The sequence below is a fragment of the Thermobia domestica genome, chromosome 9 (assembly GCF_964235325.1).
Source record: "Thermobia domestica chromosome 9, izTheDome1.hap1.1, whole genome shotgun sequence".
NCBI classification, from domain to species: domain Eukaryota; kingdom Metazoa; phylum Arthropoda; class Insecta; order Zygentoma; family Lepismatidae; genus Thermobia; species Thermobia domestica.
Window position 1 is genome coordinate 187,012,547 of NC_137462.1, and position 27,200 is coordinate 187,039,746.

General features: G+C 37.0%; 1 protein-coding gene across 13 annotated transcripts in view; it reads right to left on the minus strand.

The window, feature by feature from the left end:
* RhoGEF2 (Rho guanine nucleotide exchange factor 2) overlaps positions 1 to 27,200 on the minus strand; it is a 656,727-nt gene that overhangs the window by 212,021 nt on the left and 417,506 nt on the right. For 12 of the 13 annotated variants that reach the window (XM_081725662.1, XM_081725656.1, XM_081725658.1 and 9 more), the window contains 2 exons: positions 16,973 to 17,062; positions 1,318 to 1,547 (listed from right to left, as the gene is read on the minus strand). In XM_081725662.1, the coding sequence (XP_081581788.1) occupies positions 1,318 to 1,547; positions 16,973 to 17,062 (320 nt within the window). The remainder of the gene's footprint in view (positions 1 to 1,317; positions 1,548 to 16,972; positions 17,063 to 27,200) is intronic. The other variant, XM_081725659.1, reaches the window with a different exon arrangement.

The following is a 27,200-nucleotide window of genomic DNA, read 5'->3' on the forward strand; positions in this document are numbered from 1 at the left end:
ATTTTTAGTAGTTTTAACTATCTCTTAATATGATTTCTATTACTTTCTAAAACTTAATAGCTTTCTAAACAATTAAATTTAATAAGCAGACAGAACTCTAATGCTTTTTGTTTGTGCAGTGAGTCAGTCCTGATCATTAAAATATTTTCGAAAATACGTACAGGATCAGTGGGAAAGCATACTATCAGGTTCTGGAGCCAGAGTTACCCTATTAATTTTAATATACTTCATTTACTTTTCATCAGTCAGCATATTCTTATGATCAGTGCATGAAATCCTTCGACTCATTTGGTAATAAAATACAGAATACTGGATTGCATTACTGCTCGAATGACAAACTAACTCTAACAGCAAGAGCACAGCATAATTATTCAGCTGTCTGAAGGTTCGCCTCCAATCTCGCCTCTAGGATTAAAACTTTTGACATTTAAAGTAGCCTGCTAGTAATAGCCGTCAGGCAACGAGACCAAGTCGACGTTCCAATGCGGAGATTATATTGCGCGTCTTGTAGTTCTATTAAATGTGATTTGACGTCGGTCCTTTGTGCCTGCTGCACAATGTAGCGGTCGTCCACTACTGTAGTTGACCCTAGGGGACTACCACATTTCCTTCGTACAGCACTGTCTGTGGTTTGGAATGCTTTCCAGGCGCGTGAAATAATGCTGTGGGCAATACCAAACTTCTGGGCTACACTCGTCACTACGTCCTTCTTACAGTTTTCCGATGATTCTTCTCTGCATGAAGTCATCCAAATGTTGTCTCCGGGCTATATTATGAGTAAAACCACCGCACCTTAACTTCTGGGAGTTTTCTGACTGTCACACATTACCTCATCCCTTTCATTCAACTGCTTCATGTTGGGGAAGCACACCCATTCCGAGCTACGGTCACGCTATGAAACGTCTTGTTTTCTATGGACATGTAGGAGATTTCTGACAACATGCTACTGGGCTTTTATTAGTTTCCAACGACTATGCAACATTTTTATTTCTTTACCTAATTTATTCTTAAGTTTTCACACCAGTGTATAAAGGTAGATCACACTTTCTTAGGTTAATATTGGATTTTCTTTTCTTAAATTACAGAACAATACACGGGTTTATTTCATGTGTAAGTTCGGTTATTGTTTCGGCTAAAGATGAAAAAGTTGCTGAGAATGGAATGAAAGATGGCTAAACAATACTTAACGTTCATGCCTTCAGTAGGATTTGAATCCACGACAACGAGATTTTGTGATCGACAGTCTAACACCTTAGACTAGTCGAACACGCCAGCCAGTTGTTCTTACTTATTTCTGAATTTACATACAAAACTTACCATTGATAACCTCTAGTCTCTTCTTTTGCTGTTTTGATAATTGTTTGAGTTGGTCTTCACTAACACCACGTGTCCAATCTGGAGGATCAGGTTCAGCTTCGATGTCACTATCCCACTGTGTATTACTTGGAGTTAACGTTACACCTGAGGATACAGTCTCTGTCGTCGTCGTTGAAGTTCGTGAAGTTGCGTTAACTGTTTCTAGGGAGTTAACTGGACTCTCCGAACTCCTGGAAAGTTATGGATCACTTAGCAAAAGGGTTACAGAACAAAAGTACACAATTAGATCTTGTGCAAATTCAAATAGTAGTTTGTTCAAATAATTAACATTTTCTAAAACAACTTAAAGTACGAATTTCACTATCATGGTGTACAACAACTAAGAAAAATAACCACACAACATCGCTAAAGAGTCATTTCATTTCAAGTCAACTAAGGATGAAAAATTCATGTCACAGATTTTGATAAATTTTTTTGTACATCGAAAGACATGTTTGAGAATAGTTATTTAACAAAATAAAACTTTTCCAGTCCTTATAGTTAATTAGTAATTAATTACGCAATTAGTTTCACGCTAACGACTCAAAAGCAGCTGATTTAGCGTTTTAATGTTTATTTCAATAACCACACGAGCTATGAAACTAAAAATTTGTATCCACATGTAATTTTGCCTGTAGATTTCAAATCTGCAATCAAAACTAATAAATATTATATAGGTGTAGAGTTATAGCAGCACTTACAGTACCAAGTTTCAGCGCCAGAATGAATATGTAGTGACAGCTATACGTGTGTGAAATTTCAGCACAAGGTAAAGAAATACCTATATTTCGTGTGAACCAAATTTGGTTTTGGGTATTTGAACCTAAGGGTCAAAATGAAACTTCTAATATGTGCGAGTTTACAGAAGACAACTGCAAACCAAATGTTAAATGCACAGCAGTTTTATAAATGGGCTGTGTACAATATCACATCTATTAGATTTTTTTTTAATCAATTGAAAAGTTCAGCAGCATAGCACGAATCTAGAAAAAAGGTTTATCCTTGTAAAAGCAATATCTGGAACAAGAAATAATCCTGCCTTCATTCCTGACAGTGAAATAAGTTTAAAAATTGGACAAATTTCCTCTACACCAATGGAACATCTTACATAGTGTTTGGGTAGATAAACAACACAAACAGAGGACATCGGAAGTAAAAGAATCTTGGATCCAGGAAAATTTGTAGCCTGTGCCTATGGCTGCAAATGGTGGATTGGGATGGTGCTGGAATATTCTGAGGAATAACAGGACTACAACACGAAGTTCTTGCACCCTCCCGGGCCCGCTTCCACTTTTCACTGGCCTGGAACCAACGATATTGTGTGGGTGCCAGCCAATCATATGCTTATTGACGTATCACATTTCTATCACAGTTACTGGAAGATTACATAGTGTGTCACAGGATACTGTCAATAAAATCAACGACTTATTCAAGACTTTCAGCAAACATTGATATATTCTACAATGCTGATGGTTAGTAGATAAATCGATTGTTATTTTTTGCTATAATTGTACGTTTCAGTGTGGAATAGTTGTAATATACAGTATACAGTATCAAATAGTTGTAATATACAAGTTATACGGTATCAAATATACTGTATCATTATTTCAGCAGCTCGTTATGAGGCAAATGACACATTTAAGCTTTTGGGGAGGGGGATCTTAGGTTCAAATACTCAAAACCAAATTTGGTTCACAGAAAGAAAATAGATATTTCTTAAAATTTCACATGTACAACTTTCACCACATGCTCATTCTGGGGCCTGAACTTGGAACCATAAATGCTGCTATAACTCTACACCTATACAATATTCATACAATAGAACTGTTTGGTGCGGTGGCTCGTTTTAGCTTCTGCTACGAATAATAGTAAACAATACTCAAACGCTAGCTGAAGTGCGGATCCTAAGCCACGAAAAAAAATTCAGACCGCGCGGAAGACATTGGTTCGGTTTTCAGTGGGAGCTCATGTGGTTTAGTTCCCACATTAAGGATCTTCACTACAGCGAAATTAAACTACCGCTAATTTTAGGGTTTTTCTGTAATATCTTCAAAACAAAATATATATATTCAAAAAGCAGAAACGTAGTGAACTAGACAATACGATTTTGCATGTGATACCGTTATCACAACTCATCTATCTGCTTTCGATTTGCAACTGTAGATCCGATTTAGCATTTTTTGCGGATTCTGTAAATAGCGGCATACCAAAAGCAGATAGGTGAATTGTGATAAAGGCATCACATGCAAAATCGTATTGTCTAGTTCACTACGTGTCTGCTTTTTGAATATTTTTAAATAAGCGGTAGTTTAATTTCGCTCTAGTGAATGCCCTTAAACTATAGGTTTACGTCTCGTCTCACACAGGGTTGTCAAAATCCAAAACAATTCATCTTTTACGCGATGAATATGTACATAAATAGAGAGTGAGTACAAACATAAACCACTGATATTTTAGCGAAAAATTAAGAGAAACGTTTAAACGAGTTAGCAACTACATGTTAGAACATATTTTAATAAAGCTGTGCCTCAGGATAAGGGAATTAGTAAAAGTCAGTACTACAGAGAAGTTAAATAGCTAATATTTTTTTTTCCTTTTGCGGAAACAGGAAAATTTAGGGAGCAACGTCAAAGACAGTAAGGTAAATACGCATCCCTGAATATAATTTAATTGTTATTTTCATAACGCAGCAGTTTGAAGATCGATGGTTTATATCGTATGAACAAAGGTAATAGCTGTCAAATCCTACGGCACGCCACTGGCTATACTTAAGAATATTTCAAATTTACAGTCCTAAATTTAATTCAAATTGTGAGAAGGCTGGTTGGAAAATATGTCAACTTTCAACGGCACAAGCTCAAAAAATACCGCATCAATTGTATACCATTGCAACACTACAATTATTAATGTAGAAGTCTCCGGTGAAGATGGTTCACGGTTAAGGCACCATATTTACAAGATTTAGCTTCTCGGAAAACAGGGATACGTAATATTCGTCTGGAAGAACGCAGCATCCATTTTGGTATCTGCGAATCACCATTTGCCAGCAAAGTGAATCTGTGTCAACCATAAAGTCACATCAAGGAAGCTCCCGTAACAGTCGACGACAAAGGTGCTACAATCCGTTGTGCATATTATATACATATATATGGTGTTAATGAATTATACCGACAAGCTGTAGGAGGCGATTCAAAATAAGAAAGTAAGTTCATATGGACCTATGGCGAAAAGTGCATAGTTTCAGACCACCAGTGCATAGATTCACACACAATCCAAAAGTGTATATTTCATCCATTATCAATAGGTGTACGGGGTATTCCCCACAAGGTGTACTTCTGATATACTCTCAATAGAGTGTTCAGATATACCCTGATTTCAAGGGAGGTCCAAAGTAGGCAGGAGGTAAGCCTAACAACAATGGGCACCGAATGATTCGGACGGAAGTCGGACGTGTTAGGCATCCGCAGCTCCATGTATTTTTGTGTTCGGAATAACGTGTGCTGCGATATATTTCTTCACGGTATATTTCCCTTTTTTTTTTCAGTAATAAGCGTGAAAAAAAAAAATCGCAGCATGCGTTTTCCCGAGTACGAGAGACCGTGTTGCTAACGATCCTTAACACTTCCGACATTCCACCAAAGGATTCAGTGTTCATTGCTGTCAAGGCTTATTATTTGCCTACTTTGGACCAATCATAAAATCAGAGCATATCTCAAAATTCGGTTGATGGCATGTCAGAATTTCAGCCTGCAGAGAATACTCTGTATACCCACTGAACATTAATGAAATATGCATTTGTGGATTACGCATGCGTGACTTCCTTTACGCTGATAGGTACCACCATCCATAGTTTCTTGAATTCGAACTAGGTCCTCTTGAAATTTAGCTTTTTCGCAATTTTGGACAGCCCTAGCTCTGAAACTATGTTTTTCCCCACAGGTCGATATGAACTTTACCTCTTATTTTGATGTAAGGAATCACTTCTTTTGACTGAGCTCTTATTTCGGACAGGTTTCAAAAGGTCAATATTGAACTACTGAAATTTGTAAAACTGTCACAACATGTATACTTTCCAATATCGTTTTACACTCCATTCATAACCTCATGGTTCATGGAAATGTCATTATACACCCTATCAGATATTTGATTAGAGTCACTCAATGCTGTATTAATTCAGAAACTAAAATCAAAATTTTGTGTTACTCTATTCTTTTATATACGAGACCTGTCTAGAAAGAAAGGACTTTAAAATATAATGGCACTTCCCGTTTGTGTAAGTTATTCAGATCCATCTCCTTCAAAATTTTCCCTCCAGTCAGAAGCGGATTAAGGGCGGAGCCAATGGAGCTCAAGCTTTCCTCTCTTTAATACTAAAATATAACAATCAACTAAAATATATTACTAAAATATATTATAGGCTTCAGACCCATGCTATTTTATTTTTCCCGCTCGCTACGCTCACGGTATCGCTAGAGTTAAGTGTTCTTTCACCAGCGTCATCACTATACTTATTTTGTGAGGCGGTGGGCCATTTTGGACCTCTATTACAAACCAAATTATTAGCTTGGAGTGACAATTCCTTTGAAATATCTCTGTCACTACTTAAAACAAATCTAGGTGGTTTTCCAAATCTCATTAACAATAAAACGATCCTATTCAAATCAATTTGGGCTCTCTGAGATACTAAAAACTCATTCTCTAACAACATGTCTGGAGAAAAATTACTTAACACGCGAAAAGCATGATTAAATGTTCTCTCAATTTTGAAACGTACAATTGCTATCTTGTTTATCAAAAGAGAATTCTGAGTAATTCCTCTTATTCGTGTGTTGATATTCAATATCTTACCCTTAGGTGAAACTAAATCCTCTCTAATTACTGATATCTGCGAAGCAGAATCTAATACAGCATCAGCATTCTTATCTTCAATCAGATCATATTATTTCGTGTAGTAATGGAGGATTTTACAACATGACCCTTATTTCCTAATAACAAAATGTATGCGCTGAAATTATTCGTAACATAGGGCCTCCTTGAAATAGTCGGCTCCAGGGCCCGAAAGTCTTAATCCGCCCCTACCTCCAGTATTAATATATCGTTCTCAGCGCGTCTTTCACTACTGCACACACTTTTTGGAATAGCCCAGAGGCATCGTAGTTTTTTTTTTTTTTTTTTTTTTTAATATTCTATGGATTGGAAACCGTGACCTTTCAGATTGGAGGAGCTTGGGGAAGTCTGCAAATGTCACATAAGGAGAATAGTGTGATTAGGGTACAAACAGTCGTGTTGTTGTTCGCCAAAATTCGCCTAATGTGGCTAGCTGCATTATCATGGCGCAGCAGTCGTATGCCATTTTTCCAAGCTTCCAGTCTCTTCTTCCTCAAAGGTTCTCTCACACGACTCATCAGTTTCAAATAATACTCTTTGTTGATAATTAGTATGTACGATGCACTCATAATGAACAACAACACGAAATCAAAAGAAAACAACTAGCAACACTAACGTTTGAGCGATTTTGACGTACGTTTTAGGGTCTTAATGAAGATTTTTCCACCCATTAGGATGATTGTGCCTTTGTTTCAACGTCATAGACATAGACCCAAGTCTAACGGTCTGTTATGTTTTTCAAGATGCTATATTTATATTGTCTTTGCCTGAATGATTCAAAAATTCTTCAGACTTTTTTTTGGGGGGGAGGGGTAGCAATCGGGGAATGAATTTTGCAACAACACGATAAATGTTCAGTTTTTCAACTAAGATCACACGACAGTTCGATTTTACTGATTTTTTCTTCCATAGCTCTTTCGCCGACGGTCAAACAACATTTTTTTCCTACAACATCGCGCACTTTCTGAACCTGAAGATAATCAATGATGTCGGTGGGTGTCCAAGTTTTGCCTCGACTTCAATGAATGTTCTTCCTGGAGACCACTAGTCACACTGGATTCGGCTGATATATTCTTCCGCGTACACTTCCTGTCAATATATTCAAAGCTTCTTTAACTGTCTGGCCAATTTGAAAGTTTGATGCACACGCTACTCTTTCAAAATCATCATTTTCTTAATGTCACAAAATCGCTTCAAGTATGAAACACAACTTTGCTCCTCGCTTGTTGTATCAGTCTCACTAAGTCAAGGCAAGATGATGCAATTATTCTTTAAAATGTTTAAGAAAAATTTCACAACGCGGCGCTGGAAACCAGTTTCGTTGAATGTATTTTTGAAAGTTCGGTTTCTTTCTGAACCGACTTCGTGGATCTTCCTAACAAACAACATTATATTTGACGTTTATTCTTCATTGTCTCTGGTTATTGGAAATGGAATGTCTGATTTCGAGGTTACACAACTGGATATTCCCAAACACTGTCACGTAATATTAGTTTATCTGACGGGTATATATGTAGTTCAGTATGTCAACAAGGAACCGTATAGTGTTAGCGTGCCGTGTGATCATATGGCCACAGCGTAAGTCAATGCATCTTTTATTCTTTCTTTTCAAGTTAGAATTTGACCAACAGAGAAATCTATGAACATCAACGTTGGTTCATAGTTAATGAACAAACTACACAGAGATGGTTCAAAATTCCGATTCGTGAATGTGACTCTTGAAAGTGAACTACGGGACACACACCAGTATCCATCGACAACGATGAACTGCGAGCATCAGTCGAATATGACCCTCGTCAAACTGTAAGGAAAATGACAGTGACATGGGATGCACATTATTTCAGTTTCTCAACACATGCACGAACTTGGAAAATCAGTAATTTGAATAAGTGTGTTTCCCATGTGCTCAGTGAACAATGAACAATGCATGGTGCATCGCTTTAAAAATGTGCTTTTATTTTCTAATCTTCTGCAACGAAATGTTCCATTTTTGTACAGAATTGTTATATGTAACGATAAATGGATACTGCACAATAATTACTGCTATTACTACACAATGGCTAGATACTGATGAGGCTCCAGACACCTGTCGAAACAGGTGCTTCATCTGAGTAAGATAATGGTGACTGATTGTATGCTGTTCTCATTATTAAAGAATCATAGTTGAAAGCTACTGGAACACTGAATTCTGAGTGTTAATGCACCTAGCTAGATAAAATGCATCAAAAACAACTGAACGTGTCAACAGAAAAAGGTTTTCTTACTTCATGAGGACGCAAAGACCCATATGACAAGAAAACAGTGCAAAACTGCACAGTTTGCATAACGACTCTCTTCCGATCCACCATACTCAGCAGATCTCTCGCCAAACGACTATACAACTGTTTTGAGCGATTGGCTTATTAGGGCAGGTAATTCACTTACCAATGAGCAGCTGTCAAGAACGCCTTTGATGAAGTTCTTGAGCACTAGTATATCACAATGATGGAACGAAACAGTCAATCAGACTCGTGACTCACCAGACTTGCTACTCGGATATACCCGTGACGACGAAACAGTCAAATACACGGGGAGCAGGGACGTACGGAAGGGGGGGGACACGGGGGTCCGGACCCCCCCCCGAAATTTCGACTTTTTAAAAATTTAGCCTAATTTTAGGGGCAATTTTAGCAATTTTAATATAAAATAGCTACATATTTAGTTTGAACCCCCCCCGAAATAAATTCCTAGGTACGCTACTGACGGGGAGTACATACGAGGCTACTAATGTAATTTTAACAAACATGATTCTCTTTTCTCAATAAATCAACAACTTACTTTCTTGTGGGTATCTGTGTTAAGCACTCAACTGAAAAATATAAAAGATCAGAATATAAACGAGTGAGAATCACAGACATGAAAAGCTACGCGTTATTCTTGTAAGAGAGCGTCAACGTTTAATTGAGCGAGTCTGTAAAACTTGTGTAAAATATAAGACACAATTGAATGCAGACAGTTTCGTGTTATATCTTGTTTGTGTAGTCTTGTGTTCAAAACCACTGCATTACTTTTTCATGAAAATGACCAAACACACAATTACGAAGGTTAGTCATAAGTCATGCAATATTACCACAATCCAAACAGCAGGCACGTGTATACGCTATGATCGATCCTACGTGCAAGGTCAACTGGCCCAAGAGGTAATGAGTAGACTATTCTATACAGATGCCGTCACTCCATCAGTATCTTCAGTTCTTAAGAGCAGTGACGATGAGTGCTCAACAAAATCTGATACATAAACTGTCACTACAGGAGTTCGACTCGGACATAACTCTGCGGCAGGAACCCAGGACGTCTGTGATACGAAAGAGGATAGTACAACGAACCACAGCACAACAACTGGTTGGTTTCAGACATCTCACACAGATTGTAAAAACGTCAAATATCAGCAAAGGTACGACAGCACCAGGTCATATGACAAACCATTGAGGAAAATCTCTCCACAGCACATGGCGATTATTATCAAACCAAGTCTACATGTCCCAGTCCAGTATAATACATGACATTCATGAACTCAGGGAAACCATCAGGAGCTGCCGCCTTGTGCCAGATGAGTTTACCCCAAAGCAGGTACAGGAGAGAGTGAACGTGTGTCGACAACTGCTGCAAAATACGCGTGATGAATGTTTCCTGAAACGGATTGTCACGTGCCACGATGTTATTTCGAAGGGTAAAACAGTAGCTGAGTAAGGGCTTCGAGAACCGGTCGTCAAACAGAACCATTTCAACCATAAAGTCATGCTCTGTGTGTTGTCCAACTACGAGAGGGAATTAACTTCAAATTCGTTTTTAACGGTTGTACCATCAATACGAATCTTTATCCCGAACAACTGGAGTGGATGTATGTACCACTACGCAAAAAATACCGTAACATTGGTGAGCTGAAAACGCACCCTGCAACAAGTTAACTCAGAATGGCACTCGGCTCGAAAACTCACTAAGAATGTAAAGAGCTTGATGGTATCGAACTGATGCTACACCCGGCATATAGCCTTGACTCTGCCCCTTCGAATTACTATATGTTTCAATGCACGGCGTACTTCCTGAAGTCATGATGATTCATTAATCAGCAGAAGATAGAAACAGCAGTGACTGACTTTTCCCCCCCTCTAAGTGCAAGATGTTGTATCGATATGGAATCGCGGTACGGTCAGGAAAGTGTCTGCAAACAGTCCACTACGAAGGGTTATACTTTGAATATTAACATGTTTTCATTGTACTATGATAGATACACTCATGTTGTGAACCAGAATATTCCAAGACTTGTGACTTATCCTAGTACCCTTGAAACAGGTACCTTAAGATATACACACCGGAAATCATCACGTGAATATTCGAGTTCGAGTAGAAGAAAGCATTAATCCACTATAAAATACAGCAGTAATGAGTTGATATTTTAGCTGCTTTCAGGTCATCGGGGTCTGCTTGGGTCGTGGGTGCTTCCTGGTTTGTTTGGGTCAGACCAGGGCACCGCTTCAGAGAAGCGACCCGGACGAAAGTCGTGACCCAGAAAGCCCTTGTCATCATGAACATCGTTCTGAGAAGGCACATAGTTGTACCTAATTACTGTTGTTTGGCGTTTCACTGCCAAATTCAACACTTTATATGGAACATCATACTACAGGGTGCCTGGACAGTCACGCAACGCGAACTTTGAAGCATCACAACTTGAAATGTAAGCGTGAATGAAGTGAAACTGCTGCTCTGAGAGAGCTTGTCTGTGCAGATATTTTTTAGATATAAACCATGGGGAGGGGGGTTCGACATTTATTCCCACGAATGCCAGAAACCAGTAGCGCTGTCAGAGCTAGGCGGAGATGGAAACTCGGAGGGGCGCCTCAAGGACAAATTAATGTAAATAATTTTGCTTTTAAAATGACTTTTTAATTTATTCACAGAATTAAGCATGCACAGTTATACACAAAACGACTAGAATGAAATGCCGTAAATGTTGCATAGCACAGACTAATATAATCACAGCCAACAAAAATGTGAAGCTAGGATAGATAAATTAGCAGTAGCCTACCTACAAAGAAAAACCACCATTATATACAATTGTATGACTACATTAAATTTCACAGCATGAGTAATCGCTTAAGATCCCTTGGGCTTGGATAATTCGCTTATAATAACACAGTAATCGATAGGAAAATTCTGGACACATTCAGTATTAAAGAGCATTTCCAATAGGCTTTGCCCCAAATTGACCTCGGTTTTGTTCTAATGATCTTCAACTTAGAAAATGAGTGTTTACACGTTACCTGGGTAGTTAGTGGAGTCATAACATATTTCTACGCACTATATAAATCGCTATAAGTGCTTTCATTTAAAGTCAGTTTATATAAGAGTGTAAACACACAGTGTATACAATCCTGTTTACAACGGCAAAGATTCAGCTGATCTAGGTATTCCGTTTCGTTTTCAGCCCATTCGTCTTCATTTCCAGAATCAGCTGGCCACTCAACCACATCGAAATCATTAGTAGAAGCATCCTTCAGATTCTTGAAGTAATCTTTGTAATGGGTCGCAAATTGTGTGAATTTGAGTGACAGAGTTCCTTTACACACCTCTGCATTTTCTACTAATATTTTCAGGTTTCCATCGGCAGTGACAGATCTAGCCCGGAGCCGGGGCACCTATGCACCTCAGTTTTCTGAGTGACAAAAATAACTGAAACTATTACTTATATATTTTTGAAAATTTATAGTAAGCATTGCCTTTTTGGAAAATTTTAGAAACATTAGAATATAGTTTCAGTTGCAGTTTTTCTATTATGCAATGTCTAAAATAATACTTGAGGTCCACAATGTCAACGTCCAACGGGAGAGAGTTAAGTTGGTAACTTCTCCAGGACCCATGAAATATTATAAACTCCCGATATACCTATCATAATCTGAGTTTTGCCCCCCTTTAGTTTTTACCTTCGAGATCCGCCACTGTCCATCTGTTAATTCACTTGTATTTATTTCTTTAAATCTCTCTGGATTCAAACAGGTACAATCTTTCATTAAATGTTCATTTGGAGCAAATCTCTCCTCAACACTTGTAAAAGTGGTGTCACAAATTCTGTAAAAAGTTTCCAGTTTCCACTTGGAACTTCTTCCATGAGCCGCCGTCTTCTTGCAAAGACGAGTCTTCATCAGAGCAGTTTATATAAGTGCTTTTTACGCCGGATCCTTTTCGTTGCACCCATCCTGAAATGAACTTCATATTCTTGAAATTCTCTGTTAAAATTTTCCAAAAACAGTTGAACATTTTCATACAGCCGAGAAAATTTCTCTCTGAGTGACTTCAAACTTGTTGATAGTATTTGAACCATTTCCCATGCCGTTAAGTAGTTCATGTTTAGGGACTGTATGTAATTCGAAGCTGTTATTGTTAAGCTCAAATAGCTCTGTATAAAGCCTCCTATTTTTAGAGTTTCGAATTTCAAGCATTTGTCTCGTAAACTTCTTGCGGTGGCTTTAGTATTTCCATCGAAGTCACTGGATGTACTTAGTACCTGCAGTTCACTGGTTATTTAACTGTACTCCTTGACATCATAACCAGTCTTCGTTCTTACAGAACATAGCGCGTTCTTACGGAACACACAAGTGCCGCTTACGTTGAGTCTCGACGCTAACACTATGCCAATATCACAGAAGCAACGCAACGAGAATGAGCCATAAAACAGTCACAAGGCTACTTCTGATAAAAATAGATCAGACTGACGAGGAAGGTCCATAAACCGTGAGAGTTGAATTTTGATGAAAATTTGTGACAAGATTCAGTTCAAGTTGCTAAGTAACGTAGTAATAGTCACTCGATGCGCAAATGCTTCGTTGAGCTGCTATACCGACGCCATCTTGAAATCCAGTAGGCAATGTCCAAGAATACCCTTTTGGCACAAAAATGAAAAAGCTTTTGATAGATCTGACTTCAGCATTGTAAACCAAAGTAGAGTATCTATATGCAGGAGTACTTCCAGTGCACGATCGCCATTTTGAAAGGCGCCATATTGAATCGCCGTCAAATATGATAAATGGCAAGGGGGTCATATGGGGTATCAAATAGCACTGGAATTTACTCATAAATCCATTTCCGCAACCAAAGTTTACGTATCTGTTTTCACTTCAGAGTTAAGAGCTCTCTTACCCACAGGAAAATATAAAACCTGTGGGAGTTAGACTTGTGTTATGAAACACGGTCGTGCGAGCACTTGCAGAATTTTAACTAATGCAGTACGGTAGTTAATTCAGTATAATAGCCACTATACCAATCAGATCTTGAGACTAGTAAGAGAAATCGTTAATTAAAATTGAAATGCCTGTAGTGAAAAATGGAATAGCAGCATGCTACAAGCTATAGCTATTTCAAAGTGCAATGGAATAGACTACTGGTCAATGAAACACATGCCAAATAGTACTGACGAGCAGAGAATATCAATGGGATTATTCAGATATATATTAGAAAAATGATATAAACTGGTGCATATTAGTTGAACAACCAAAATGATTTGGATTCCACTATAATCAGTAGGTCCACGTCTCCTTTAGCGTAGCAGGCATAAGTGTGGAACGTTCAACTGTATCAAACCAAAAATCTATTTTAAGCAATTTTACGTGGTCCATTATAGTGTGCTACATTTTCTTCTCCAATCTTGAAACCTTACGCAAAGACGATCATTGTTGCAGAATATTGCATTCTTTTCCAGTACTCATACTTCACAACCTATAATTTACCGTGTATATTACGAAATTAATATACTTTAATGTATTTATTGCCAGTTTGTCTAAATACAATCGATTTATTGCTGCCGCATAGAACAATGAAGGGGGATTTAAATTATCAGTTCACAGCCAATTCTTACAAGAAGATACACCGGGAAACTTAGAATTCACTTTTCTTCTGTCTGTTTTGCTATTAGTGATAAGAGAATGCATACACATCTGCTAAGAATAGATGACAATACAGATTATTACAAGATTCAGTACCAAATTCGTATTCATCAAACAAGTTTCTTTCTTGCTTTTTCCTTCAATATTAAATAATTAAATATCTGCATCTTTCCACCTTTAACGATAACACTTGCTTATAATAAGGGCAAGACTAGTTTTCATATGAAAACTGTGATAAATAACTAATTGGAGCAGGTGTTCACTTGTTCGGTGTACAAGTTATATGGCAGAATTTTCATAAAGAAAATGCATTCTGTTGTGTATCATCAATTTTGTGCGCCACTCCTAAAGGACATGCTTACATATGCATGGCAGAAATGTGGGTACGTCACAGGAACAATAGTTGGTTCATTTACAAATGTTCTGGAGACTAGTAGATGGCCTGTGGTCATGAAGATTGTGACGAAAGTGCATTTGTTAAGTGTTTGCACTGCTCCATGATGTGTGCGAATCACTTCGTTTTGGATCTCCATCAACACAACTGAAGAGCAAAAGGTTACTAGGTTAATATTTGCTTATCTACACCAGTTTAAATTATTTTTCTATTAATTTACTAATAACTTCAAGACATATTCTTGTAAAGTCATATGTGCCGTTGCACCAAACTTATATCACACATTTAAATGCTATGCATAATCGCAACACACACAGACTCACATATAACGTTATAGCGCACTTTGAAATAGGTATAATTTGTTACAGTGCTGCTATTCCATTTTTCACTACAATAATTTCAATTTAATTAACGATTTATCTCACTAGTCTCAAGATCTGATTGGTATAGTGGCTATTGTATTGCATTAACTATTGCATTAGTTAAAATCGTGCAAGTGCTCGCACGACCGCATTTCATAACAAATTTTACTTGCTCAATTTTACATGTTCCTGTGAGCGAGAGAGCTCTTAACTCTAAAGTGAAAACAGATATGTAAACTTTGGTTGCGGAAATGGATCCAGGAGTAAATTCCAGTGCTATTTGATACCCCACATGACCCCCTTGTCATTTATCATATTTGACGGCGATTCAATATGGCGCCTTTCAAGATTGTGATCATGCACTGGAACTACTCCTGCATATAGATGATCTACCTCGGTTTACAATATTGAAGTCAGATCTATCAGAAGCTTTTTCATTTTTGTACCAAAAGGGTATTCTTGGACATTGCCTACTGGATTTCAAGATGGCGTCGGTGTAAAAGCTCAACGAAGCATTTGCGCATCGAGTGACTATTACTACGTTACTTAGCAACTCGAACTAAATCTTGTCACAAATTTTCACCAAAATTCAACTCTCACGGTTTATGGACCTTCCTCGTGAGTTGCAGCATAACACCTAGGATATCTGGCAGTGCTAGCACTGCAACGAAGAGAGACGGCGATTTGACAGCTTATAGCCTTTAAATAATGCACGCAAACCTACAGTAACTCTGAGATATAATAATTTATTAGAAAGTCACTAATGGAAATATTAATTAAAATTTTCTTGAGTGCAATACAACTAAGGCTAAGTGACAAAAGGGCGCCACAAGAGGTGGGGCACAGGCGGAGATTTCCGCCTCACCACCCTGTCCAGTCCGACATTGCCAGAAACATTGGTGATACTGTTCCTTTAAAGAGACGTGAAATATCACGAACTGGGAGACAAGATGTGGCATTGTTTATGGATGAATGGGAATGTTAATGAGTAAGCTGACGGGAATGAATCGTTCGGAAACAAGAACGACAAATAGGTTCCAACTCTGATATCTTACGGCTGTGATGAAAGTATCTATATACAAAAAAAATATAAAATGATGGCGTAATATAACGACACTGACGGTATCAGACAGTGTAAACACATGTATCTGGCTACTAACTATCCTAGTGATAGACTGCTGCAAATAAACGAGAAACTTGCAGAACACTGAAGTCATTGTCAGGTGTAGGCAGACTATTATATTTCCTATTTGCAAATTTCTTGTTTGTTTGTTCGTAAGGTAGTTGGTGGCAGCTATGTATTGGCATCGTCAGTATTGCCATATTACATCATAATGTCAGAAAAACTTTTAAGGCCATTATCTCGGCCGTGGGACGTCTCCATTCCGTGCCAACGTGTAATTCTTCTTTCAGAACGACACATTCCCATCCAGCTTACCTATTAATATTTCCGTTCATTCAGAAATAATGCCATACCCACCTCCAATTCGTGATTTTTTAAGCATCGTAAAAAAAAATCACCACCCTCGTTTGTTTCTGGCGTTCGTGAGGACGAATTTCGACCCCACTCCCTATGATTTTTATTTTTTTAAAAAATATTTACGCAGACAAGTTTTCCCTCGGTGACAGTTTCATTTGGTTCACACTTATAGTTTACAAGTTCTGACATTTCAAAGTTCGGGTTACTTGACTTTCCGGACACCCTGTATTTAATAGTTCCTTATATTAATGCAAATTTATTCATTACACTATAATTTTGTTTCTCCAAAATATGGACACTCCTACGAAAACTGGAATATATCGGTACTTGACAGAGAAACTTTCCCCAAAGAAAATGCAAAAAGGTCATACTATATTATTTCATAAATCGATCCAATGAAAACTGGGCCTTTCAATGGAATGTAGAGTACCAAATTTATGTTGGCTAACTGACTAAATAAGTGCATTACATTAGCTTACCTTAACAGACACATTTTCACGCTTCATGGAATATCTCCCGTGTATACCATAAAAATTTAACCTTACATGAATTAATATAAACAATCTTCAATACTTACAACAATAAATCGTACCTTGACAAACTGGAATTGGATGAACTTCCCGAATTAGTATTATAAGAAAGTCCTTGTCCTTCAAGATCCACGTCACTGAAATCAGAAAAAGAACCAATTGATGACAGAGTCGACAAAATAACTTCTTAAGATTTTAACTACTTTTATCAAAATATGTAAAGCACCACATACTACAACTGACGTATGTTTTTTTTCTTCTTTACAGAAAGAAAACCATAAAATTTTACGCAGGAAATAAATGAATGAATCTAAGTTTAGATCAAAGAATTATTCTCGATTTTCTGCTCAGTTGAAGAAATCTACCGAAATTGGTGTAATCTTTTGACAGTAAGAGTTCATTCGTGGCTAAGCCGTTAGCGTACGCACCTTTGGCGTGGGAGACCCGGGTTCGATTTCCGGCGGGAGATTATGTGGTTCGGATTGCACGTCTCATATACCCTTGCTGCTGAAAGGGAAGTTAAAATCACCTCAACTCTAGATAGTAAAAATTCAGTCATTTTATTTATTTTCGGAATTCAGTGAGTTATTTTGCAAATTTACTAGATTTTTTGAGTTTCAGATAAGAAACGCCCACTTCAAAAGTTCTGGCGCAGAAATGCCCTGAAGTCGACACGCTTTGGCAGGAAACTAGAAATTACAAAATTTCTCACAAAAAATAACAAGGCTGCAATACAGCAACAACAGAGGAGAATGTGAGGGAACACCAATATCTTGGTAATACCAGCGATGTCTCTTGCGGAAAGTCACTTCGGTAAAGATTACAGTTTTATCACTACTAGCTAACGGGAAGTAATGTTTAAGAATTAGGTTTTCTTCCACAATTTCTAGCGATAAACTTGTAATTTAACATACATGTAACTTCCCTCAAGAGTCATTACTGAACTGTTTTTATACCTTCAAAAGAAAATGACATCTGATTTAATACGCAATAAATAACTTGATAAAATAAAATAAAAAAGATATACTTTGGTCTAAGAGAATAGCATAATACTTTTAATGATCAAAAGGCAAGCCGCATTGACTTTCTCAATGGTTTTTACAGCATGTTTCCACTAACACACACCGTGAGCATTGCTTGATTTACTTAAACTTTTCCAAGAAAGAAAACTTAGGAGCGATGTTTGGGCAAGTGAAAATTTAAAAACTCTGTGCGTCTAGTGAAGGTAAGAAAGACGTTAAGTAATGTGATACCAGAACAGACTATTATCAACACTATTTTAAGAGCAAACCAGTAAACAGTACCAGTTTTTCTTATACAGGTAGTTGTCGACCTATAAGAAGAATATAACAATAGTATTACTAATATAGAAAAATTGTGTTATTAAGATTATAGAAATATTTTTTATTTATTTATTTCTGGACACAACAGGCTACATAACCCAATTATAGTGTCCGTTACATGTATTAAGCGACTATAACACATTCATATTATAATAAACTTATAAACCCCTCCCTCTTTTTTATTTTGATATGATGATATGTTTTTGATTTAATTTTTTAAATTATATCCAGAGTAAACCACGTTGGATAGTTTTGCGGGGATTTTGTTTTCTTTGGAACACAGAGGTCAAATATGCTATATTATATATATATATATAGTGTCGTAAAAGCATTTAACAACTCCGTCTACATCACTGTATCCTATAAGTTAGTTCCAATTTACCCGCCCAAGTTCAGTGTAAAGTTTTTTGAAGTCTGCCTTTTCTAAAATTATATCCTGTTACATTACGTTTAGATTTTGCTTGTCTTAGACGACCAATTGTATTTCAATGTTCAAAGTTGGGTGATGTTCATCTTCTCTTACAAAGGGATAAGGTTCCTTGCTAACTTTTACGTGGTCTAAATTACTTAGAACTAGATCAAGAGTTTTACCGAATTTATTATGTACATTATTAAATGCCTGTAAATTGTTTAGCGAATACTGATAAAGAGTGTAACGCAGCCTAAATCGTCGGCCGAATACTGATCAAAATGGATAGGTACGCGCACGAGTCGAGTCGAGATTTAAGCCTGTCTCAACACGAGACGTCTCGAAATTCGAGCCGAGACAAAATATACGCACACATCAGCCAGAACATTATGACAACCTACCTACCTAATTGTCAGTATTTCCATCTTTGGCATGAACAACAACAGCTACATGTCTTGGCATGGACGCAGTGATTCTTGGTAGGTCACTGGAGAGAGTTGGCACCACATGTGCACACACAGGTCACCTAATTCCCGTAAATTATGGGGAGGGGAGATGTGCTCTGACGTCACGTCACGTTCAATCACATCCTCGATGTGTTCGATTGGGTTCAGATCCAGCAAGTTGGGGGGCCAGTACATTACTTAGAACTCGCCTCTGTGTTCCTCGAACCACTCCATCACACTTCTGGCCTTGTAACATGGTGCCTTGCTCGAGCTCTACTAGACACATGGATGCTCACGTGAATGTTCCCCAGAGCATATTTAAGCCGCTGCCAGCTTATTTCCGTCCCGCAATACAGGTGTCAAGGAGATGTTTCATTGGAATACGACGGATTCGCACCCTCCCATCGTCATGAAGAAGGTGTCGGGATTCATCAGACAATGCAACGGTCTGCCACTGCGCCAAAGTCCAGTGACGATGGTCACATGTTCATTTCAGTCGTAGTTGCCGATATCGTGGTATTAACATTCGCACATGGATGGATCGTCGGCTGCGGAGGTCCATCGTTAGGAGTGTACTTTGCCCAGCATTAAAGTCTAATGTTAGTTCCGCCACAGTTTGTTGCCTATCCTGTTTTACCAGTCTGCCCAGCCTACGACGTCCGACATCTGCAATGAAATGGGGGCGCCCAACCCCTCGACATTTGAACGTCGTTTCCCCTTAGTTTCACCACTTGTTGAACACACTCACCACAGTACTCCTCGAACACCCGACAAGTCCTACAGTCTCCGAAATTCTCGTACCGAGTCTCCGAGCCATTACAAAGTGCCCTCGGTCAAACTCAGGTAGATCGCACGGAGAGCATTCTCACTGATACTACATACACAGTACGTGTCTCTGACTAGCAGGCATTCCTCGGTAGATGACGCTGCTATCGCCTGGACGGGTTTAAATTGATAGTAAATAGGTCTGGAAACGAATAATCCAGAAGTTCCCTATTGCGTTCATGGGAACGAAAACAATAATTATAAGTATGCTAAATTACTTTAGACTGCCAAGTGTTCATTCACAGGATTTATGAAGTTCACTTTATCGCAATAGTTTTATACAAACTAGATATAGGCTACAGATAATAGTTTTATACAAACTAGATAATCAAATATCATTATTATATTTGAAGTATAATCAAATATCACGACATTAATTATTAGTTTTAATTAACTGAATTCAGCTGAAAATTAAATCTTGATCTCGAAATAGTAACTATTAAGTTTATGCGTTCTGTACCTTCCTAAAGTAATAAATGCTGGAACTGGTTTCAAGGCTGTTTCTGAGTGAATACTTTCTTCAAAATACTATTTAAAATTATAGAAAGACTTTCGAGACATTCAAGTCGAGTCGAGATTTTTACGAGAAGCCTCGACTCGAAAACTTCGAGTCGAGAAATACATTTGTCTCGACTCGCCTCGAATTTTACAAAGTGTGTCTCGATTTCGACTCGTGTGCGTCCCTAAAATTGGAACTTTATATTGTATCGTATAGTAGGCTACCACTTAACCAACTTACGACTGCGCAGTAGGAACCGAAGTCGGTCCTGAGTCAGGCGAAGACCTATACAGTAAAAAAACATTGACAGATCAGCTGCAAAACGATTTAAGATAATTTTCATAAGGTACCGCGGCATGCCACTAATTAAAAATTCCACATATGCACGTAGGTAAACACCTCGTTCTTCAGCAACTGCCTTATCTTCACAGAATTATTGTATCTTTGCTCACCTGATCTCTCTACTTTTAGTTCAACAAATCATTCAGCAACCGAGAGTTGCACTATAAGAAACAAGCATACAGGGTCCATTATAATTTTCTAAATTCTTGTCGGGTTGTATTTTACAATGTTTAGCAGAACCTTATAGCATCAACACAGAGTTACATAAAATTCTAATTTTCTTCCAGTTTATTAATATTTGGATCTTCTACATAAATTTCTAGAAATTTACAGCTAATGCTTATTTTGCAGATAATTTGTTACAATATCTCTATACACTCCTCCGGTTTCTTTATGCTTCTTTGTTTCCACGAATCTATAAATATTAAACAAATATAATCTCTACTTGTAGTGTCCGTATGTTTTGTCGGGGTACTCTCGTTTCCTCCCGCAGTCCACCAGTTTTTCTATTATTATTCACTTGTCTAAATCATCATTCTCCCAGAGCATAATCGTGAACGCTGAATTGAAATATTTCATTTTTCTCTACTTCTAGGTGTCTAGAATACGTAACGTAACTTATTTCCACTGCCTACTGCTATTAATGTTTACTTAAAAAAAAAAAAAATCGAAAACCGTGTACTGAAGATCCAATATTAGGCAAGTAGATTTCCGGAAGTAGTACTTTTGTTTAATTTTCTAGTAAATCACAATCAAAATCGACTAATATTAAATAATTACACTAATTTATTGCTTTAGTAGATAAAACGGGAAGCCTTGAAAAGCCCTCCTACACACTCATTACGATAAATTTTCTATCAGTACTTCTAACAGCTAAGCATTCTACTGCAACCACCTATTTCCGTCAGAATGGAGCAATCCACTGATCTTCCACATAGTAGGGGGAGCTGATCCATGTTGCGAATTGTCGGTCATAGACTGGAGCCAGTTTAATGGCCCAAAGCCGTTGTTGACATTTACGAGGCAAGTATAAAGTTACAACTGCGTTTTTATGTGTACTAATTATACACCTCTCATACAGGCCATGTCGAAATGAAAGATGTGACTAATATTTGCGTCAATTTTTTACATTTTTAGATATACGACGTACGAATGGAAACAAAAAATAAAAATAAATAAAATTATAAAAGTTTTAAAAGCAAACTCCATCTACCTATGATCCAATATGAATTTAGGAAAGAATTATAAATTGCATTTGCTTATCTGTCTTTTCCTCTCCTACATAATAAAGTCATTCAATTATGCACATAATTCAAAAGATGGGACTATGGAATATTACTAACACTGGAGGGCAAAAGTTTAATTCTAAATGTTTAACTTAAGAATTGTCGATATATTCACAAATCTTTAAAGAATTATGAATGTGAATGTTAAACTTCTCGAAAGAGCTTTTAGTTTTCTATTTTTCGGAAAAATGTTGCCATCTCTACTCTAAACTGCCTCCAAGTTTGCCATCGGACGCCAACTGACCATTTCTTAGTTACCTCAAGCCGGGTTTTTTTATCATGTTAGTTTCATTACAATGGATATTCACGCCGAACAATACAGTATCTCACGAATCCTTCACCACAGGAAGATGAAACTCGTCATACACCCTCATTATTGAAAATGTGTGACATGTGCTACACCGCTTTCGAAAATTCCGCCTTTGGGGCAGAAAGGGGGCAATTGCTATATATATATATATATATATATTAATTTCCTATTTTGTAATCATGAAATAGCCAAAGCAAGGGAACATTTTAACTATTTAAAATGAATCTTGAATATAGCACTTAAATGATTGACTTAAGCTTTTATTATTTTGGTTTTCATTGAAATTCGAATCATATTGGGAGATATTGCATTTTGAAGTAAATACCACCCCTGTCCTCCCCTCGAATTTCCAAAAGTCCTTTAGTGGGACCTCGCATCACAAATCCTACACCCTGTCCAAATTTCAAGTTTCTAGATCAGAGGTTTGGCCTAGGTGTTGACCAGGCAGGCACTCAGAACGACTTCTTTTATATGAGGATAGACCTCTTAATCTTGATACATCCTTATTACTTTTAAACTAATGAACGAAAAACACTGAAATTTTATACCATGCACATATCGGCAGGGAACATTATTTGGTATATTCACTGATAAGAAGTTTTACAGTGTTCCAAACCCATCATAAAGTTCTGTATTTCAAATAGCACATCAGGTTATTGCATGTCACATATTTCCATGCTAAACGAAAACTTACAATGTTACATTTATTATCCAGTATTGCAAACTAAGGACGCTACAATTTCACAAACATCTAACTTTTGGTAGCCTCTACCGCAGTAACAACGCAAGTTCGACAAACGCTACAATGCACATCCAAAGTATTTAGTGTCTAATACTATGATCAAGATGTGACGGATTTTGAATGAATATGAACAAAGTTACAAGAGATTGAGAATTTGACTTTTTTTCTTTGAAAATACTTTATTTCGAAACACTGCTTAGATAAGTACCTCATCCAATTACATAGGTGGTTTTCAATAGATAAGAATATTACAAAACCGTTAATAGTAATTGATACCTCGAACCATTTTGGAGATAAGGTTTAAAAAACTTGAATTTTGCTACACTGCTAAAATTATGTAATTCCAGGAAGTTGTATTTACACCTTAAAGTATTGTTGTAATGTTATAGAAGCAAATTAAATAAAAATCTTTTAAAATGTCCTACGAATAACGTTATTTTAAGCAATATTTCAAATTTTAGCAGTTTTTCATATCTCCTGAATTTTTGTAAATGACATTATGATTTTGTCTACTGAACACCATGTACGTGGCTGGATGTGATACTTAAAAACTTTTTTCGAAATAAAAATATTTGAAAAGAGTTAAATTTTCATCTGTTTGTAATTCTGTTCCTACTTCTTCGAAACATGTCAAATGATGATTGTAGTATTTGACATTAAGGTACTTTGGATGTGCTTTATCCCGCCAGTCTCACTTGCGTTATTACTGCTGTACAACCTTCCATTTTTTTTCTTTGTTTGTGATCCTGTTGCGTCCTTAGTTTGCAACACAGCATGACAAGTGAGGTAAGTTTTCGTTTTACATCCAGACATGAAATATGTAATAACCATTAAAAATAATGCCATGTTAACAACAGTGTTAACTTTATGGTAAAATGGGCTTGCCAAATAATGTCCCTCTGTCGATACTTGCATGATACAAAATTTCAGCGTTTTTTGTCCGTTCGAAAGTTGCAAGGGTCTATCAAGATACATGGTCCATCCTATATAATTTCTGTGATAGAATATCAAGAGAGATGCACCCGTAAAATATAATACAAGACTAATAACCATAATGTCAACGATTGCCGAAGACATATTTGCATCAGATCTGGCCGAATTTGTTACAAGCTAGCTTTGATTCTAATGATTTAACATATTAAAATGTGCGAGCGCCCTTCACTAATTATTGTCGTGATGTTCTGCCTTTGCTATCACCGCTACCTCCATTATGTTAAGTACTCGGACGGCTTCGCTTTCTACGTTTCAGCTTCAGAACCAACAGCATTAAAGGTCAAGTAAAGGTTCTGTGATATCGAATGTCATCGTGGCGAGCTCCACAGCATCCCACGGGTGTAGAAGGCTTATTTTCCTCCACCTCTGCGGAAAAGGCATGAAAGGGACTAATTCCGTCATGCACACAAATATCTTTTTTCTTCTGTCAAAAGGATTACTCTCCACTTTTCGCTATTTACTTTACTCACTTCCAAGATAAAGTCACAAGAAGTAATTCAATCTTGTATCTCAAACAGGAATTCTAGGAATTTCATTCTTTCCTCTTTATATTGAACAACAGGATCTTTTATACTCTGGATATAAACTATTTGAAAACAGTACTTGCTACTCTCATCCAAATGAAGTTTTATATTATCTTAAACAATATGATCATCTGTAATTTTAACTCATTTTCATGAACCTTCAGTAACATTGACACATTTAGTACTAGATTTCTCATATTTTATAATCTTGTCCATTTGATGAAACCTATTTTTCTTATCCATTTCCATTTTTTAAAAAAGCCAGGAAATACGCACTATGTATAACCGGGCAAAAAGAACCGTTCAAATGTTACATCAACCTTACGAAGACCTAGACCATTATAAATCATAGTTTACGGATTTCAGCAACTTGTTACAATCAATGGAATGCTATAATAAGTATTAATCACAGTAAATAAAAGAAATAATTAATCCTCAGTTCATGAATTGCGGCTGTTTTATATTTAATTTTTGCTGTTAAACATGAAATTTTAAACACAGGCGAAAATTTCATCATTTGATTGTTTGTATTTTTCTGACACAAATAACCATTACATATTTTAACAATGTTGATTTACGAAATTAGCAGACCAACTGCAAGAAAATATCAATCTTCTATTTTCGCTCATCCATCAGCCACCCTTATTTGAGGAAGCAAATGGGGAATTGAAATTGCAGGATTTGAATTTAACGTCCTTTTCAGCACCAAAGTTATATTAGGTGGAACCTGGTCCTTTATGTGGAATCCGAACCACTGTGTTCATATCAGAACTAAGCAGACGAACTGGGAATCGTTCACGGGACCACATGCACACAAACTTCGCCAACGAGGCATACTGAGAACATGAAACTCACAATAAATGAAACTAATGCCTGTGGTTGATCACTAAAGGAAATATATTTGTATTGCGCTACAATTTTTCATGGCATTACAAAATATCTGCAACTTATAAACTATTTATGAAGAAACAGAAGAGCGAAAGGAAAAAAAAAAATCCGAATTCTACATTTCTCAATGTTCACTTTTCTACGTTGAAAGAAGTTAATTGTAAACCAGTAGTTTTTTTAAGATACTGAATGTGTATAAAATATTTTCTCTCTCTATTTGCACCCGAAAATATAAAACACGCAAAAAGCAGGTAAGAAAATACAGAGGGAAGTTTCTTGTTAGGAAATCTACAAACGATAATAAAGGGAAGAAAACTGTAATTGAAGAAATTGAACATTAAAATCTTTGTAAACACTATAATCTGATTAGCCCTCCCTACTGGTATAAAGGCTAGCGTTTTTCCCTTTTGTGCACGAGATCCCAAAATCGACTCTGCGTAGGAGCGCATTACATTAATTTTGATTATAACAGGGGGCGGATCTAGAAGATGAAAACTGGGAGGGGCAGCCAGAATCCAAACTATGGTAGGGTATCATGAGATTACTATAAACTTCTGAAAATATATAAATAATAGGTCCACGTCTCATATAGCCTCAGTGCTGAAAATGGACGCCAAACTTCAACAATCAATCAAACAAGTATCTGAGGATTCTAATCACTGAAAGCTTCTAAATATGTGGAAAATGACTCGCCAGTGATCGAAACTTTCGTATGATAGTGCTGTGGATGGCATCACAATTTCTCCATTTATTGCGCTCCTATTAACTGTTTATCTTCTATTTGTTTAAATCCTATAGTTGGTCATGTAGATTGTTTTTTCCACAGTTTGTCATGCACATGAGTATCGAGTTATAACTTCAGATAGTATCTTAATTGCTATATGCATTTAAAAAAGCTCAGAATGACATCACTGGCGTCAACTTAAATGATTTTTTTTTGAGTGTGTGCATTTTTTCATTCAAGAAAGTATGAAACTTTTCATAAATCTTCATTTCGATTGGTAGATTGCAGTTTAGCACCTCTTTCAGCACCGAGGCTATATGGGACATGAACCTAGTTTAAGTGGAATCCGAATCAGTGTGTTCAAATTTCCACTGGAACCAAACCCGCCACCTCGTGTACTAGAAGCGACTGCGCAAGGTACTACACCAGCGGTCAGGACTAAAATCTTCATTTCGAAATCGCGCATATGAGAGAGAATTTATTCCAACGTCCAAGTCAGGGGCGGAGATCGCCCCCCCCAGAAGAGGAAACTTTCATATTATATATATATATATATATATATATATATATATATATATATATATAAATTCCATCCCAGAATTTGGAGCCATTAAAAGTTGCATTATGACAACCCCCCCCCCAGAAGTCGGTCCTGGATCCGCCCTTGGTCCAAGTAGTCACTCTGGTCTAAATGGTTATTAATTTAATTCCGACAAATTTTAACTTGTATACAACAAACGACGTGCTCTTGGATTTTCGATTCGATTTTCGGTTTCTCCTATTGTCACTGTCATTCTCTTGTTTTCAACATTCATATTTTTGGAACTTACTGATACTGAAGGACACTAAATAGATTTTATACGTATTCTACATTTCAACTGCATGTAAAATTTACAAGCAAGTACGTCGCACAATTGAATTTACACGTACAAAATAATGATGAT